Below are 17,427 nucleotides of genomic sequence, written 5' to 3'. Positions count from 1 at the left end.
AGAAATGATCATGACAAGTAAAATGAACTATTTGCAAAGTCTTCAAATGCGTTCATTGTTTATTTCAGTTCCCGGTTGTGTCGACAATTCAATCAGCGTCACCTACTGGCTACAATTGGTCTTTGGGCCTTTTATCTCCTTTGTACCCATCACTGATGTCATGCAACTCCAGACAAATGTCTCAGTGGTAGGTACCACTTCAAGACCACTGATTTTACTGTGTTATAAAATAGACGTACTACTGCGGAAGTAAACTGGCTTGTGTATTCTAAAATATGGGTACTGTAAATGCTACAGTTTTTGTTTGCTACTGCTGTATTTGTTTTCACGTTGATGACAATGATGCTGTACTTCCAAAAATAAGGAGTAACACTACTGTGTGTGCATTGTCTATTCTCAACATAGGTGGAAGTTCTGCCAGCTTTCTCTCCACAGCAGATAGGAGAAGTGGTACTGAAGCCTAACACTGCAAATACAGTGTACATCATCAACATTGTCTTTAATCACCTGGGCAATGGCACCAGATTCAAAGACTTCCTCATTTACCTGGAAACAAATGCCGGAGGGGTAAATATCCAAATGCTTTAACGTAATATAGGCGTTTAGCAAGATTGTCTTAAAATACCGTAACTGTATCCTGTTTTTCTCATTTGCATTTCCAGGCAAACCTTAGTTGCGAGTCATACAGTACCATGTAAGTGAAGTTGTGTTGTAACTCATTCTTTATCGTTTAATTGAGTTGTTGCTTGTGCTTGATATCTTGTGTTCATGTCTTCCTCACTCATGGCTTCCCCTCTCCTTTGCCATCAGCTTCCAAAACTTAGACATGGTCATTTCTTCAGCCCAACCTCAACTGGCTGCATTCATTATGGCCATCAAGGACCAACTGATGAGCATTCTCCCTAAAGGTGAGTTACAGTACAGGGATTTAAGTATTATCTAATATCTCAATGAATGCAAGCAAGCATAGTTGTGCTACATGTTTTGACATCTATGTGCTTAAGTTTGTGTTGACGCTTTCTGTTCAGGTTGCCAAGGGATTCAGCCACAAATTGGGGTAATAAAGGTGAGCGAATACTTATATTTGTCCTTGTGTCATTTGAAGAGTTTAGTCAAAGGAGACTCTGTGCTAATGCTATTCGTTTTTGTCTTGTTCCCAGTGCAAAGTGACCTCAGCCAACGGTGAGTATAGCTTAATGTTTACTAGTAGCAACCTTTTCTCTCTTTGCTTCTCATTGGAGACAATTCGGAAATTAATCAAACTCACTCTCTTACAGAGAGCCAAATGTGCAGTGGTGTCAATAGGTGAGTGTCCCCTGATTTCCGTCACGATTTGACATGTACAATACATGCATACTCATCCATGCAGATGCATCGTTTCTAAGTTGATAGCATTTCAACTCTTGAGTAGAAGAGAGATATGAGAAAGAGAGGACTATACGATAGCTGTCAAGAATCAGACTCAAACTCACAACACTGTGAATACAATATAAACTTTTGGAGCCCAATAGACTCATTCTTTAATCTCTCAAGAACAGATTCAGAGCGGCGCTACTAGTGAAAAACACTGGAGGGCGCTGTTTTTCCTTTTTATTTGACGATGGGTTCCCAGATTGCTCATTCTTAAATACTTTGCCTCTATTTCACAGCACTGCCCTGGAAAGCTACTTGGGCGGAAATATGACCGATTCCATCTGCAATTTCAGCATTCAACAATATGCATGCCTGCCTCAGGTAGCTCTTACACTCTCCCAGTAAAGATGTTTTTGTGTTTTGTTGCTTAACAAGTTGTCTGGTAAGATGCCGGATTAGTGGTTTTATTAAATTCCTGATCTCAAATCCATCTTACAGTGTAGAACATCAAAATGTCAACGTCTTCTCTTGCAAGTTAAAACAAACAAAAAGACAAAAACACAACCATGCCGACACATTATTGCATGTTGCACTGTGGAATGGGCCAAGCTGACTGAATAGCGTTAAAAGGCTGCACTGTTTGTACAGACATAATTCATCTAAAGCTGTTTGATTTCATGAATGTTTCTGTTATTTCAGCAATTCAAGCTCAGTCCAGAGCAGCTGTCAATGCTCATAGAGTGCAAACTGTCTGACAACATGAGCTACACCAAAGAAATGTGGAAACTGTTCTTCACCAAATTCTCTGCAAATCTTGGAGATGCTCTTCAAATGCTTTCAAACACGGTAAAGACAATGGCTCCCCCCATCCTGAAAAGCACACGCACACCCGTGCTTGTGTGCACGCAAACGCGTTTGTGTGTGTATATGCTTACGCTTAATGTATGCATGCTGCATGTATGTAGGATATATATTAGCCAGACAACATTTATGTAGGTTCATATACTAAACACCTAAAACAATAACAGGTCAATGCATTTGAACATTGTCAATAAAACCTCATGAAGAGATTTTGTTTCTGTCCACAGACTTTCCTGCCCAAAGGTCCATCCATACCTCTTGTGCTTGATGTACTCAGGGAGGTCACTGTCGATCAGTTTACTCCACAAGAGCTGAAAGATACGCACTTTATACGGAAGTGGTTTCAAAACAATCTTAAGCCTTTCCTCCCCCATGCATCTGGAGAGTTTCTGTCTTGTCTCAGCACCAAAGACTTTAGCTGTGAAACCTACCAGATTCTGTGAGTGTAATTACATTGGGTGCTTAGCGCTTTTTCCATCCATATGCTTACTATGTGTGTACTTTGTATCTCGTATTCATACCTGTTTACCTTTGCAGAGTGGCTGCTCTGGGTCATCAACCAGCTCTCGACAGGCAAAAGCTACAGATGATCTACTCCAACTTCCTTGCAGCCTATTTGAGCCGAAATGACACAGAAGGTGCTTGTCCTTTTTGTTCTAAAATAGACAAACTAAACAAATTGCACATTCCATAGCTGACAGAAATGATCATGACAAGTAAAATGAACTATTTGCAAAGTCTTCAAATGCGTTCATTGTTTATTTCAGTTCCCGGTTGTGTCGACAATTCAATCAGCGTCACCTACTGGCTACAATTGGTCTTTGGGCCTTTTATCTCCTTTGTACCCATCACTGATGTCATGCAACTCCAGACAAATGTCTCAGTGGTAGGTACCACTTCAAGACCACTGATTTTACTGTGTTATAAAATAGACGTACTACTGCGGAAGTAAACTGGCTTGTGTATTCTAAAATATAGGTACTGTAAATGCTACAGTTTTTGTTTGCTACTGCTGTATTTGTTTTCACGTTGATGACAATGATGCTGTACTTCCAAAAATAAGGAGTAACACTACTGTGTGTGCATTGTCTATTCTCAACATAGGTGGAAGTTCTGCCAGCTTTCTCTCCACAGCAGATAGGAGAAGTGGTACTGAAGCCTAACACTGCAAATACAGTGTACATCATCAACATTGTCTTTAATCACCTGGGCAATGGCACCAGATTCAAAGACTTCCTCATTTACCTGGAAACAAATGCCGGAGGGGTAAATATCCAAATGCTTTAACGTAATATAGGCGTTTAGCAAGATTGTCTTAAAATACCGTAACTGTATTCTGTTTTTCTCATTTGCATTTCCAGGCAAACCTTAGTTGCGAGTCATACAGTACCATGTAAGTGAAGTTGTGTTGTAACTCATTCTTTATCGTTTAATTGAGTTGTTGCTTGTGCTTGATATCTTGTGTTCATGTCTTCCTCACTCATGGCTTCCCCTCTCCTTTGCCATCAGCTTCCAAAACTTAGACATGGTCATTTCTTCAGCCCAACCTCAACTGGCTGCATTCATTATGGCCATCAAGGACCAACTGATGAGCATTCTCCCTAAAGGTGAGTTACAGTACAGGGATTTAAGTATTATCTAATATCTCAATGAATGCAAGCAAGCATAGTTGTGCTACATGTTTTGACATCTATGTGCTTAAGTTTGTGTTGACGCTTTCTGTTCAGGTTGCCAAGGGATTCAGCCACAAATTGGGGTAATAAAGGTGAGCGAATACTTATATTTGTCCTTGTGTCATTTGAAGAGTTTAGTCAAAGGAGACTCTGTGCTAATGCTATTCGTTTTTGTCTTGTTCCCAGTGCAAAGTGACCTCAGCCAACGGTGAGTATAGCTTAATGTTTACTAGTAGCAACCTTTTCTCTCTTTGCTTCTCATTGGAGACAATTCTGAAATTAATCAAACTCACTCTCTTACAGAGAGCCAAATGTGCAGTGGTGTCAATAGGTGAGTGTCCCCTGATTTCCGTCACGATTTGACATGTACAGTACATGCATACTCATCCATGCAGATGCATCGTTTCTAAGTTGATAGCATTTCAACTCTTGAGTAGAAGAGAGATATGAGAAAGAGAGGACTATACGATAGCTGTCAAGAATCAGACTCAAACTCACAACACTGTGAATACAATATAAACTTTTGGAGCCCAATAGACTCATTCTTTAATCTCTCAAGAACAGATTCAGAGCGGCGCTACTAGTGAAAAACACTGGAGGGCGCTGTTTTTCCTTTTTATTTGACGATGGGTTCCCAGATTGCTCATTCTTAAATACTTTGCCTCTATTTCACAGCACTGCCCTGGAAAGCTACTTGGGCGGAAATATGACCGATTCCATCTGCAATTTCAGCATTCAACAATATGCATGCCTGCCTCAGGTAGCTCTTACACTCTCCCAGTAAAGATGTTTTTGTGTTTTGTTGCTTAACAAGTTGTCTGGTAAGATGCCGGATTAGTGGTTTTATTAAATTCCTGATCTCAAATCCATCTTACAGTGTAGAACATCAAAATGTCAACGTCTTCTCTTGCAAGTTAAAACAAACAAAAAGACAAAAACACAACCATGCCGACACATTATTGCATGTTGCACTGTGGGATGGGCCAAGCTGACTGAATAGCGTTAAAAGGCTGCACTGTTTGTACAGACATAATTCATCTAAAGATGTTTGATTTCATGAATGTTTCTGTTATTTCAGCAATTCAAGCTCAGTCCAGAGCAGCTGTCAATGCTCATAGAGTGCAAACTGTCTGACAACATGAGCTACACCAAAGAAATGTGGAAACTGTTCTTCACCAAATTCTCTGCAAATCTTGGAGATGCTCTTCAAATGCTTTCAAACACGGTAAAGACAATGGCTCCCCCCATCCTGAAAAGCACACGCACACCCGTGCTTGTGTGCACGCAAACGCGTTTGTGTGTGTATATGCTTACGCTTAATGTATGCATGCTGCATGTATGTAGGATATATATTAGCCAGACAACATTTATGTAGGTTCATATACTAAACACCTAAAACAATAACAGGTCAATGCATTTGAACATTGTCAATAAAACCTCATGAAGAGATTTTGTTTCTGTCCACAGACTTTCCTGCCCAAAGGTCCATCCATACCTCTTGTGCTTGATGTACTCAGGGAGGTCACTGTCGATCAGTTTACTCCACAAGAGCTGAAAGATACGCACTTTATACGGAAGTGGTTTCAAAACAATCTTAAGCCTTTCCTCCCCCATGCATCTGGAGAGTTTCTGTCTTGTCTCAGCACCAAAGACTTTAGCTGTGAAACCTACCAGATTCTGTGAGTGTAATTACATTGGGTGCTTAGCGCTTTTTCCATCCATATGCTTACTATGTGTGTACTTTGTATCTCGTATTCATACCTGTTTACCTTTGCAGAGTGGCTGCTCTGGGTCATCAACCAGCTCTCGACAGGCAAAAGCTACAGATGATCTACTCCAACTTCCTTGCAGCCTATTTGAGCCGAAATGACACAGAAGGTGCTTGTCCTTTTTGTTCTAAAATAGACAAACTAAACAAATTGCACATTCCATAGCTGACAGAAATGATCATGACAAGTAAAATGAACTATTTGCAAAGTCTTCAAATGCGTTCATTGTTTATTTCAGTTCCCGGTTGTGTCGACAATTCAATCAGCGTCACCTACTGGCTACAATTGGTCTTTGGGCCTTTTATCTCCTTTGTACCCATCACTGATGTCATGCAACTCCAGACAAATGTCTCAGTGGTAGGTACCACTTCAAGACCACTGATTTTACTGTGTTATAAAATAGAAGTACTACTGCGGAAGTAAACTGGCTTGTGTATTCTAAAATATGGGTACTGTAAATGCTACAGTTTTTGTTTGCTACTGCTGTATTTGTTTTCACGTTGATGACAATGATGCTGTACTTCCAAAAATAAGGAGTAACACTACTGTGTGTGCATTGTCTATTCTCAACATAGGTGGAAGTTCTGCCAGCTTTCTCTCCACAGCAGATAGGAGAAGTGGTACTGAAGCCTAACACTGCAAATACAGTGTACATCATCAACATTGTCTTTAATCACCTGGGCAATGGCACCAGATTCAAAGACTTCCTCATTTACCTGGAAACAAATGCCGGAGGGGTAAATATCCAAATGCTTTAACGTAATATAGGCGTTTAGCAAGATTGTCTTAAAATACCGTAACTGTATCCTGTTTTTCTCATTTGCATTTCCAGGCAAACCTTAGTTGCGAGTCATACAGTACCATGTAAGTGAAGTTGTGTTGTAACTCATTCTTTATCGTTTAATTGAGTTGTTGCTTGTGCTTGATATCTTGTGTTCATGTCTTCCTCACTCATGGCTTCCCCTCTCCTTTGCCATCAGCTTCCAAAACTTAGACATGGTCATTTCTTCAGCCCAACCTCAACTGGCTGCATTCATTATGGCCATCAAGGACCAACTGATGAGCATTCTCCCTAAAGGTGAGTTACAGTACAGGGATTTAAGTATTATCTAATATCTCAATGAATGCAAGCAAGCATAGTTGTGCTACATGTTTTGACATCTATGTGCTTAAGTTTGTGTTGACGCTTTCTGTTCAGGTTGCCAAGGGATTCAGCCACAAATTGGGGTAATAAAGGTGAGCGAATACTTATATTTGTCCTTGTGTCATTTGAAGAGTTTAGTCAAAGGAGACTCTGTGCTAATGCTATTCGTTTTTGTCTTGTTCCCAGTGCAAAGTGACCTCAGCCAACGGTGAGTATAGCTTAATGTTTACTAGTAGCAACCTTTTCTCTCTTTGCTTCTCATTGGAGACAATTCTGAAATTAATCAAACTCACTCTCTTACAGAGAGCCAAATGTGCAGTGGTGTCAATAGGTGAGTGTCCCCTGATTTCCGTCACGATTTGACATGTACAATACATGCATACTCATCCATGCAGATGCATCGTTTCTAAGTTGATAGCATTTCAACTCTTGAGTAGAAGAGAGATATGAGAAAGAGAGGACTATACGATAGCTGTCAAGAATCAGACTCAAACTCACAACACTGTGAATACAATATAAACTTTTGGAGCCCAATAGACTCATTCTTTAATCTCTCAAGAACAGATTCAGAGCGGCGCTACTAGTGAAAAACACTGGAGGGCGCTGTTTTTCCTTTTTATTTGACGATGGGTTCCCAGATTGCTCATTCTTAAATACTTTGCCTCTATTTCACAGCACTGCCCTGGAAAGCTACTTGGGCGGAAATATGACCGATTCCATCTGCAATTTCAGCATTCAACAATATGCATGCCTGCCTCAGGTAGCTCTTACACTCTCCCAGTAAAGATGTTTTTGTGTTTTGTTGCTTAACAAGTTGTCTGGTAAGATGCCGGATTAGTGGTTTTATTAAATTCCTGATCTCAAATCCATCTTACAGTGTAGAACATCAAAATGTCAACGTCTTCTCTTGCAAGTTAAAACAAACAAAAAGACAAAAACACAACCATGCCGACACATTATTGCATGTTGCACTGTGGAATGGGCCAAGCTGACTGAATAGCGTTAAAAGGCTGCACTGTTTGTACAGACATAATTCATCTAAAGCTGTTTGATTTCATGAATGTTTCTGTTATTTCAGCAATTCAAGCTCAGTCCAGAGCAGCTGTCAATGCTCATAGAGTGCAAACTGTCTGACAACATGAGCTACACCAAAGAAATGTGGAAACTGTTCTTCACCAAATTCTCTGCAAATCTTGGAGATGCTCTTCAAATGCTTTCAAACACGGTAAAGACAATGGCTCCCCCCATCCTGAAAAGCACACGCACACCCGTGCTTGTGTGCACGCAAACGCGTTTGTGTGTGTATATGCTTACGCTTAATGTATGCATGCTGCATGTATGTAGGATATATATTAGCCAGACAACATTTATGTAGGTTCATATACTAAACACCTAAAACAATAACAGGTCAATGCATTTGAACATTGTCAATAAAACCTCATGAAGAGATTTTGTTTCTGTCCACAGACTTTCCTGCCCAAAGGTCCATCCATACCTCTTGTGCTTGATGTACTCAGGGAGGTCACTGTCGATCAGTTTACTCCACAAGAGCTGAAAGATACGCACTTTATACGGAAGTGGTTTCAAAACAATCTTAAGCCTTTCCTCCCCCATGCATCTGGAGAGTTTCTGTCTTGTCTCAGCACCAAAGACTTTAGCTGTGAAACCTACCAGATTCTGTGAGTGTAATTACATTGGGTGCTTAGCGCTTTTTCCATCCATATGCTTACTATGTGTGTACTTTGTATCTCGTATTCATACCTGTTTACCTTTGCAGAGTGGCTGCTCTGGGTCATCAACCAGCTCTCGACAGGCAAAAGCTACAGATGATCTACTCCAACTTCCTTGCAGCCTATTTGAGCCGAAATGACACAGAAGGTGCTTGTCCTTTTTGTTCTAAAATAGACAAACTAAACAAATTGCACATTCCATAGCTGACAGAAATGATCATGACAAGTAAAATGAACTATTTGCAAAGTCTTCAAATGCGTTCATTGTTTATTTCAGTTCCCGGTTGTGTCGACAATTCAATCAGCGTCACCTACTGGCTACAATTGGTCTTTGGGCCTTTTATCTCCTTTGTACCCATCACTGATGTCATGCAACTCCAGACAAATGTCTCAGTGGTAGGTACCACTTGCAAGACCACTGATTTTACTGTGTTATAAAATAGACGTACTACTGCGGAAGTAAACTGGCTTGTGTATTCTAAAATATAGGTACTGTAAATGCTACAGTTTTTGTTTGCTACTGCTGTATTTGTTTTCACGTTGATGACAATGATGCTGTACTTCCAAAAATAAGGAGTAACACTACTGTGTGTGCATTGTCTATTCTCAACATAGGTGGAAGTTCTGCCAGCTTTCTCTCCACAGCAGATAGGAGAAGTGGTACTGAAGCCTAACACTGCAAATACAGTGTACATCATCAACATTGTCTTTAATCACCTGGGCAATGGCACCAGATTCAAAGACTTCCTCATTTACCTGGAAACAAATGCCGGAGGGGTAAATATCCAAATGCTTTAACGTAATATAGGCGTTTAGCAAGATTGTCTTAAAATACCGTAACTGTATCCTGTTTTTCTCATTTGCATTTCCAGGCAAACCTTAGTTGCGAGTCATACAGTACCATGTAAGTGAAGTTGTGTTGTAACTCATTCTTTATCGTTTAATTGAGTTGTTGCTTGTGCTTGATATCTTGTGTTCATGTCTTCCTCACTCATGGCTTCCCCTCTCCTTTGCCATCAGCTTCCAAAACTTAGACATGGTCATTTCTTCAGCCCAACCTCAACTGGCTGCATTCATTATGGCCATCAAGGACCAACTGATGAGCATTCTCCCTAAAGGTGAGTTACAGTACAGGGATTTAAGTATTATCTAATATCTCAATGAATGCAAGCAAGCATAGTTGTGCTACATGTTTTGACATCTATGTGCTTAAGTTTGTGTTGACGCTTTCTGTTCAGGTTGCCAAGGGATTCAGCCACAAATTGGGGTAATAAAGGTGAGCGAATACTTATATTTGTCCTTGTGTCATTTGAAGAGTTTAGTCAAAGGAGACTCTGTGCTAATGCTATTCGTTTTTGTCTTGTTCCCAGTGCAAAGTGACCTCAGCCAACGGTGAGTATAGCTTAATGTTTACTAGTAGCAACCTTTTCTCTCTTTGCTTCTCATTGGAGACAATTCTGAAATTAATCAAACTCACTCTCTTACAGAGAGCCAAATGTGCAGTGGTGTCAATAGGTGAGTGTCCCCTGATTTCCGTCACGATTTGACATGTACAGTACATGCATACTCATCCATGCAGATGCATCGTTTCTAAGTTGATAGCATTTCAACTCTTGAGTAGAAGAGAGATATGAGAAAGAGAGGACTATACGATAGCTGTCAAGAATCAGACTCAAACTCACAACACTGTGAATACAATATAAACTTTTGGAGCCCAATAGACTCATTCTTTAATCTCTCAAGAACAGATTCAGAGCGGCGCTACTAGTGAAAAACACTGGAGGGCGCTGTTTTTCCTTTTTATTTGACGATGGGTTCCCAGATTGCTCATTCTTAAATACTTTGCCTCTATTTCACAGCACTGCCCTGGAAAGCTACTTAGGCGGAAATATGACCGATTCCATCTGCAATTTCAGCATTCAACAATATGCATGCCTGCCTCAGGTAGCTCTTACACTCTCCCAGTAAAGATGTTTTTGTGTTTTGTTGCTTAACAAGTTGTCTGGTAAGATGCCGGATTAGTGGTTTTATTAAATTCCTGATCTCAAATCTATCTTACAGTGTAGAACATCAAAATGTCAACGTCTTCTCTTGCAAGTTAAAACAAACAAAAAGACAAAAACACAACCATGCCGACACATTATTGCATGTTGCACTGTGGGATGGGCCAAGCTGACTGAATAGCGTTAAAAGGCTGCACTGTTTGTACAGACATAATTCATCTAAAGCTGTTTGATTTCATGAATGTTTCTGTTATTTCAGCAATTCAAGCTCAGTCCAGAGCAGCTGTCAATGCTCATAGAGTGCAAACTGTCTGACAACATGAGCTACACCAAAGAAATGTGGAAACTGTTCTTCACCAAATTCTCTGCAAATCTTGGAGATGCTCTTCAAATGCTTTCAAACACGGTAAAGACAATGGCTCCCCCCATCCTGAAAAGCACACGCACACCCGTGCTTGTGTGCACGCAAACGCGTTTGTGTGTGTATATGCTTACGCTTAATGTATGCATGCTGCATGTATGTAGGATATATATTAGCCAGACAACATTTATGTAGGTTCATATACTAAACACCTAAAACAATAACAGGTCAATGCATTTGAACATTGTCAATAAAACCTCATGAAGAGATTTTGTTTCTGTCCACAGACTTTCCTGCCCAAAGGTCCATCCATACCTCTTGTGCTTGATGTACTCAGGGAGGTCACTGTCGATCAGTTTACTCCACAAGAGCTGAAAGATACGCACTTTATACGGAAGTGGTTTCAAAACAATTTTAAGCCTTTCCTCCCCCATGCATCTGGAGAGTTTCTGTCTTGTCTCAGCACCAAAGACTTTAGCTGTGAAACCTACCAGATTCTGTGAGTGTAATTACATTGGGTGCTTAGCGCTTTTTCCATCCATATGCTTACTATGTGTGTACTTTGTATCTCGTATTCATACCTGTTTACCTTTGCAGAGTGGCTGCTCTGGGTCATCAACCAGCTCTCGACAGGCAAAAGCTACAGATGATCTACTCCAACTTCCTTGCAGCCTATTTGAGCCGAAATGACACAGAAGGTGCTTGTCCTTTTTGTTCTAAAATAGACAAACTAAACAAATTGCACATTCCATAGCTGACAGAAATGATCATGACAAGTAAAATGAACTATTTGCAAAGTCTTCAAATGCGTTCATTGTTTATTTCAGTTCCCGGTTGTGTCGACAATTCAATCAGCGTCACCTACTGGCTACAATTGGTCTTTGGGCCTTTTATCTCCTTTGTACCCATCACTGATGTCATGCAACTCCAGACAAATGTCTCAGTGGTAGGTACCACTTCAAGACCACTGATTTTACTGTGTTATAAAATAGACGTACTACTGCGGAAGTAAACTGGCTTGTGTATTCTAAAATATAGGTACTGTAAATGCTACAGTTTTTGTTTGCTACTGCTGTATTTGTTTTCACGTTGATGACAATGATGCTGTACTTCCAAAAATAAGGAGTAACACTACTGTGTGTGCATTGTCTATTCTCAACATAGGTGGAAGTTCTGCCAGCTTTCTCTCCACAGCAGATAGGAGAAGTGGTACTGAAGCCTAACACTGCAAATACAGTGTACATCATCAACATTGTCTTTAATCACCTGGGCAATGGCACCAGATTCAAAGACTTCCTCATTTACCTGGAAACAAATGCCGGAGGGGTAAATATCCAAATGCTTTAACGTAATATAGGCGTTTAGCAAGATTGTCTTAAAATACCGTAACTGTATCCTGTTTTTCTCATTTGCATTTCCAGGCAAACCTTAGTTGCGAGTCATACAGTACCATGTAAGTGAAGTTGTGTTGTAACTCATTCTTTATCGTTTAATTGAGTTGTTGCTTGTGCTTGATATCTTGTGTTCATGTCTTCCTCACTCATGGCTTCCCCTCTCCTTTGCCATCAGCTTCCAAAACTTAGACATGGTCATTTCTTCAGCCCAACCTCAACTGGCTGCATTCATTATGGCCATCAAGGACCAACTGATGAGCATTCTCCCTAAAGGTGAGTTACAGTACAGGGATTTAAGTATTATCTAATATCTCAATGAATGCAAGCAAGCATAGTTGTGCTACATGTTTTGACATCTATGTGCTTAAGTTTGTGTTGACGCTTTCTGTTCAGGTTGCCAAGGGATTCAGCCACAAATTGGGGTAATAAAGGTGAGCGAATACTTATATTTGTCCTTGTGTCATTTGAAGAGTTTAGTCAAAGGAGACTCTGTGCTAATGCTATTCGTTTTTGTCTTGTTCCCAGTGCAAAGTGACCTCAGCCAACGGTGAGTATAGCTTAATGTTTACTAGTAGCAACCTTTTCTCTCTTTGCTTCTCATTGGAGACAATTCTGAAATTAATCAAACTCACTCTCTTACAGAGAGCCAAATGTGCAGTGGTGTCAATAGGTGAGTGTCCCCTGATTTCCGTCACGATTTGACATGTACAGTACATGCATACTCATCCATGCAGATGCATCGTTTCTAAGTTGATAGCATTTCAACTCTTGAGTAGAAGAGAGATATGAGAAAGAGAGGACTATACGATAGCTGTCAAGAATCAGACTCAAACTCACAACACTGTGAATACAATATAAACTTTTGGAGCCCAATAGACTCATTCTTTAATCTCTCAAGAACAGATTCAGAGCGGCGCTACTAGTGAAAAACACTGGAGGGCGCTGTTTTTCCTTTTTATTTGACGATGGGTTCCCAGATTGCTCATTCTTAAATACTTTGCCTCTATTTCACAGCACTGCCCTGGAAAGCTACTTGGGCGGAAATATGACCGATTCCATCTGCAATTTCAGCATTCAACAATATGCATGCCTGCCTCAGGTAGCTCTTACACTCTCCCAGTAAAGATGTTTTTGTGTTTTGTTGCTTAACAAGTTGTCTGGTAAGATGCCGGATTAGTGGTTTTATTAAATTCCTGATCTCAAATCCATCTTACAGTGTAGAACATCAAAATGTCAACGTCTTCTCTTGCAAGTTAAAACAAACAAAAAGACAAAAACACAACCATGCCGACACATTATTGCATGTTGCACTGTGGGATGGGCCAAGCTGACTGAATAGCGTTAAAAGGCTGCACTGTTTGTACAGACATAATTCATCTAAAGCTGTTTGATTTCATGAATGTTTCTGTTATTTCAGCAATTCAAGCTCAGTCCAGAGCAGCTGTCAATGCTCATAGAGTGCAAACTGTCCGACAACATGAGCTACACCAAAGAAATGTGGAAACTGTTCTTCACCAAATTCTCTGCAAATCTTGGAGATGCTCTTCAAATGCTTTCAAACACGGTAAAGACAATGGCTCCCCCCATCCTGAAAAGCACACGCACACCCGTGCTTGTGTGCACGCAAACGCGTTTGTGTGTGTATATGCTTACGCTTAATGTATGCATGCTGCATGTATGTAGGATATATATTAGCCAGACAACATTTATGTAGGTTCATATACTAAACACCTAAAACAATAACAGGTCAATGCATTTGAACATTGTCAATAAAACCTCATGAAGAGATTTTGTTTCTGTCCACAGACTTTCCTGCCCAAAGGTCCATCCATACCTCTTGTGCTTGATGTACTCAGGGAGGTCACTGTCGATCAGTTTACTCCACAAGAGCTGAAAGATACGCACTTTATACGGAAGTGGTTTCAAAACAATCTTAAGCCTTTCCTCCGCCATGCATCTGGAGAGTTTCTGTCTTGTCTCAGCACCAAAGACTTTAGCTGTGAAACCTACCAGATTCTGTGAGTGTAATTACATTGGGTGCTTAGCGCTTTTTCCATCCATATGCTTACTATGTGTGTACTTTGTATCTCGTATTCATACCTGTTTACCTTTGCAGAGTGGCTGCTCTGGGTCATCAACCAGCTCTCGACAGGCAAAAGCTACAGATGATCTACTCCAACTTCCTTGCAGCCTATTTGAGCCGAAATGACACAGAAGGTGCTTGTCCTTTTTGTTCTAAAATAGACAAACTAAACAAATTGCACATTCCATAGCTGACAGAAATGATCATGACAAGTAAAATGAACTATTTGCAAAGTCTTCAAATGCGTTCATTGTTTATTTCAGTTCCCGGTTGTGTCGACAATTCAATCAGCGTCACCTACTGGCTACAATTGGTCTTTGGGCCTTTTATCTCCTTTGTACCCATCACTGATGTCATGCAACTCCAGACAAATGTCTCAGTGGTAGGTACCACTTCAAGACCACTGATTTTACTGTGTTATAAAATAGACGTACTACTGCGGAAGTAAACTGGCTTGTGTATTCTAAAATATAGGTACTGTAAATGCTACAGTTTTTGTTTGCTACTGCTGTATTTGTTTTCACGTTGATGACAATGATGCTGTACTTCCAAAAATAAGGAGTAACACTACTGTGTGTGCATTGTCTATTCTCAACATAGGTGGAAGTTCTGCCAGCTTTCTCTCCACAGCAGATAGGAGAAGTGGTACTGAAGCCTAACACTGCAAATACAGTGTACATCATCAACATTGTCTTTAATCACCTGGGCAATGGCACCAGATTCAAAGACTTCCTCATTTACCTGGAAACAAATGCCGGAGGGGTAAATATCCAAATGCTTTAACGTAATATAGGTGTTTAGCAAGATTGTCTTAAAATACCGTAACTGTATCCTGTTTTTCTCATTTGCATTTCCAGGCAAACCTTAGTTGCGAGTCATACAGTACCATGTAAGTGAAGTTGTGTTGTAACTCATTCTTTATCGTTTAATTGAGTTGTTGCTTGTGCTTGATATCTTGTGTTCATGTCTTCCTCACTCATGGCTTCCCCTCTCCTTTGCCATCAGCTTCCAAAACTTAGACATGGTCATTTCTTCAGCCCAACCTCAACTGGCTGCATTCATTATGGCCATCAAGGACCAACTGATGAGCATTCTCCCTAAAGGTGAGTTACAGTACAGGGATTTAAGTATTATCTAATATCTCAATGAATGCAAGCAAGCATAGTTGTGCTACATGTTTTGACATCTATGTGCTTAAGTTTGTGTTGACGCTTTCTGTTCAGGTTGCCAAGGGATTCAGCCACAAATTGGGGTAATAAAGGTGAGCGAATACTTATATTTGTCCTTGTGTCATTTGAAGAGTTTAGTCAAAGGAGACTCTGTGCTAATGCTATTCGTTTTTGTCTTGTTCCCAGTGCAAAGTGACCTCAGCCAACGGTGAGTATAGCTTAATGTTTACTAGTAGCAGCCTTTTCTCTCTTTGCTTCTCATTGGAGACAATTCTGAAATTAATCAAACTCACTCTCTTACAGAGAGCCAAATGTGCAGTGGTGTCAATAGGTGAGTGTCCCCTGATTTCCGTCACGATTTGACATGTACAGTACATGCATACTCATCCATGCAGATGCATCGTTTCTAAGTTGATAGCATTTCAACTCTTGAGTAGAAGAGAGATATGAGAAAGAGAGGACTATACGATAGCTGTCAAGAATCAGACTCAAACTCACAACACTGTGAATACAATATAAACTTTTGGAGCCCAATAGACTCATTCTTTAATCTCTCAAGAACAGATTCAGAGCGGCGCTACTAGTGAAAAACACTGGAGGGCGCTGTTTTTCCTTTTTATTTGACGATGGGTTCCCAGATTGCTCATTCTTAAATACTTTGCCTCTATTTCACAGCACTGCCCTGGAAAGCTACTTGGGCGGAAATATGACCGATTCCATCTGCAATTTCAGCATTCAACAATATGCATGCCTGCCTCAGGTAGCTCTTACACTCTCCCAGTAAAGATGTTTTTGTGTTTTGTTGCTTAACAAGTTGTCTGGTAAGATGCCGGATTAGTGGTTTTATTAAATTCCTGATCTCAAATCCATCTTACAGTGTAGAACATCAAAATGTCAACGTCTTCTCTTGCAAGTTAAAACAAACAAAAAGACAAAAACACAACCATGCCGACACATTATTGCATGTTGCACTGTGGGATGGGCCAAGCTGACTGAATAGCGTTAAAAGGCTGCACTGTTTGTACAGACATAATTCATCTAAAGCTGTTTGATTTCATGAATGTTTCTGTTATTTCAGCAATTCAAGCTCAGTCCAGAGCAGCTGTCAATGCTCATAGAGTGCAAACTGTCTGACAACATGAGCTACACCAAAGAAATGTGGAAACTGTTCTTCACCAAATTCTCTGCAAATCTTGGAGATGCTCTTCAAATGCTTTCAAACACGGTAAAGACAATGGCTCCCCCCATCCTGAAAAGCACACGCACACCCGTGCTTGTGTGCACGCAAACGCGTTTGTGTGTGTATATGCTTACGCTTAATGTATGCATGCTGCATGTATGTAGGATATATATTAGCCAGACAACATTTATGTAGGTTCATATACTAAACACCTAAAACAATAACAGGTCAATGCATTTGAACATTGTCAATAAAACCTCATGAAGAGATTTTGTTTCTGTCCACAGACTTTCCTGCCCAAAGGTCCATCCATACCTCTTGTGCTTGATGTACTCAGGGAGGTCACTGTCGATCAGTTTACTCCACAAGAGCTGAAAGATACGCACTTTATACGGAAGTGGTTTCAAAACAATCTTAAGCCTTTCCTCCCCCATGCATCTGGAGAGTTTCTGTCTTGTCTCAGCACCAAAGACTTTAGCTGTGAAACCTACCAGATTCTGTGAGTGTAATTACATTGGGTGCTTAGCGCTTTTTCCATCCATATGCTTACTATGTGTGTACTTTGTATCTCGTATTCATACCTGTTTACCTTTGCAGAGTGGCTGCTCTGGGTCATCAACCAGCTCTCGACAGGCAAAAGCTACAGATGATCTACTCCAACTTCCTTGCAGCCTATTTGAGCCGAAATGACACAGAAGGTGCTTGTC

General features: G+C 40.4%; 2 protein-coding genes across 2 annotated transcripts in view; both read left to right on the top strand.

The window, feature by feature from the left end:
- LOC311054720 (uncharacterized protein) overlaps nt 1–8,630 on the top strand; it is a gene marked incomplete at its 3' end in the record, with an annotated part of 43,260 nt that extends 34,630 nt beyond the window's left edge. The window contains exons 42-53 of the mRNA XM_084070723.1: nt 811–908; nt 1,029–1,066; nt 1,161–1,182; nt 1,789–1,795; nt 3,724–3,821; nt 3,942–3,979; nt 4,074–4,095; nt 4,702–4,708; nt 6,637–6,734; nt 6,855–6,892; nt 6,987–7,008; nt 8,578–8,630. Coding sequence (XP_083926849.1) covers nt 811–908; nt 1,029–1,066; nt 1,161–1,182; nt 1,789–1,795; nt 3,724–3,821; nt 3,942–3,979; nt 4,074–4,095; nt 4,702–4,708; nt 6,637–6,734; nt 6,855–6,892; nt 6,987–7,008; nt 8,578–8,630 — 541 coding nt within the window. The remainder of the gene's footprint in view (nt 1–810; nt 909–1,028; nt 1,067–1,160; nt 1,183–1,788; nt 1,796–3,723; nt 3,822–3,941; nt 3,980–4,073; nt 4,096–4,701; nt 4,709–6,636; nt 6,735–6,854; nt 6,893–6,986; nt 7,009–8,577) is intronic.
- A 978-nt stretch (nt 8,631–9,608) lies between these two features.
- The window catches only part of LOC311054719 (uncharacterized protein), a gene marked incomplete at its 5' end in the record, with an annotated part of 80,910 nt that continues 73,091 nt past the window's right edge, over nt 9,609–17,427 (top strand). The window contains 10 exons of the mRNA XM_084070722.1: nt 9,609–9,648; nt 9,769–9,806; nt 9,901–9,922; nt 10,529–10,535; nt 12,464–12,561; nt 12,814–12,835; nt 13,442–13,448; nt 13,706–13,852; nt 14,972–15,133; nt 15,595–15,623. Of these exons, the coding sequence (XP_083926848.1) occupies nt 9,609–9,648; nt 9,769–9,806; nt 9,901–9,922; nt 10,529–10,535; nt 12,464–12,561; nt 12,814–12,835; nt 13,442–13,448; nt 13,706–13,852; nt 14,972–15,133; nt 15,595–15,623 (572 nt within the window). The remainder of the gene's footprint in view (nt 9,649–9,768; nt 9,807–9,900; nt 9,923–10,528; nt 10,536–12,463; nt 12,562–12,813; nt 12,836–13,441; nt 13,449–13,705; nt 13,853–14,971; nt 15,134–15,594; nt 15,624–17,427) is intronic.

Source organism: Gymnoscopelus microlampas (assembly GCF_963454915.1).
Source record: "Gymnoscopelus microlampas genome assembly, chromosome: 11".
In the NCBI taxonomy this organism is placed as follows: domain Eukaryota; kingdom Metazoa; phylum Chordata; class Actinopteri; order Myctophiformes; family Myctophidae; genus Gymnoscopelus; species Gymnoscopelus microlampas.
The sequence above is the reverse complement of the archived record's forward strand: the minus strand, read 5'-3'. Positions and strand labels throughout refer to the sequence as shown.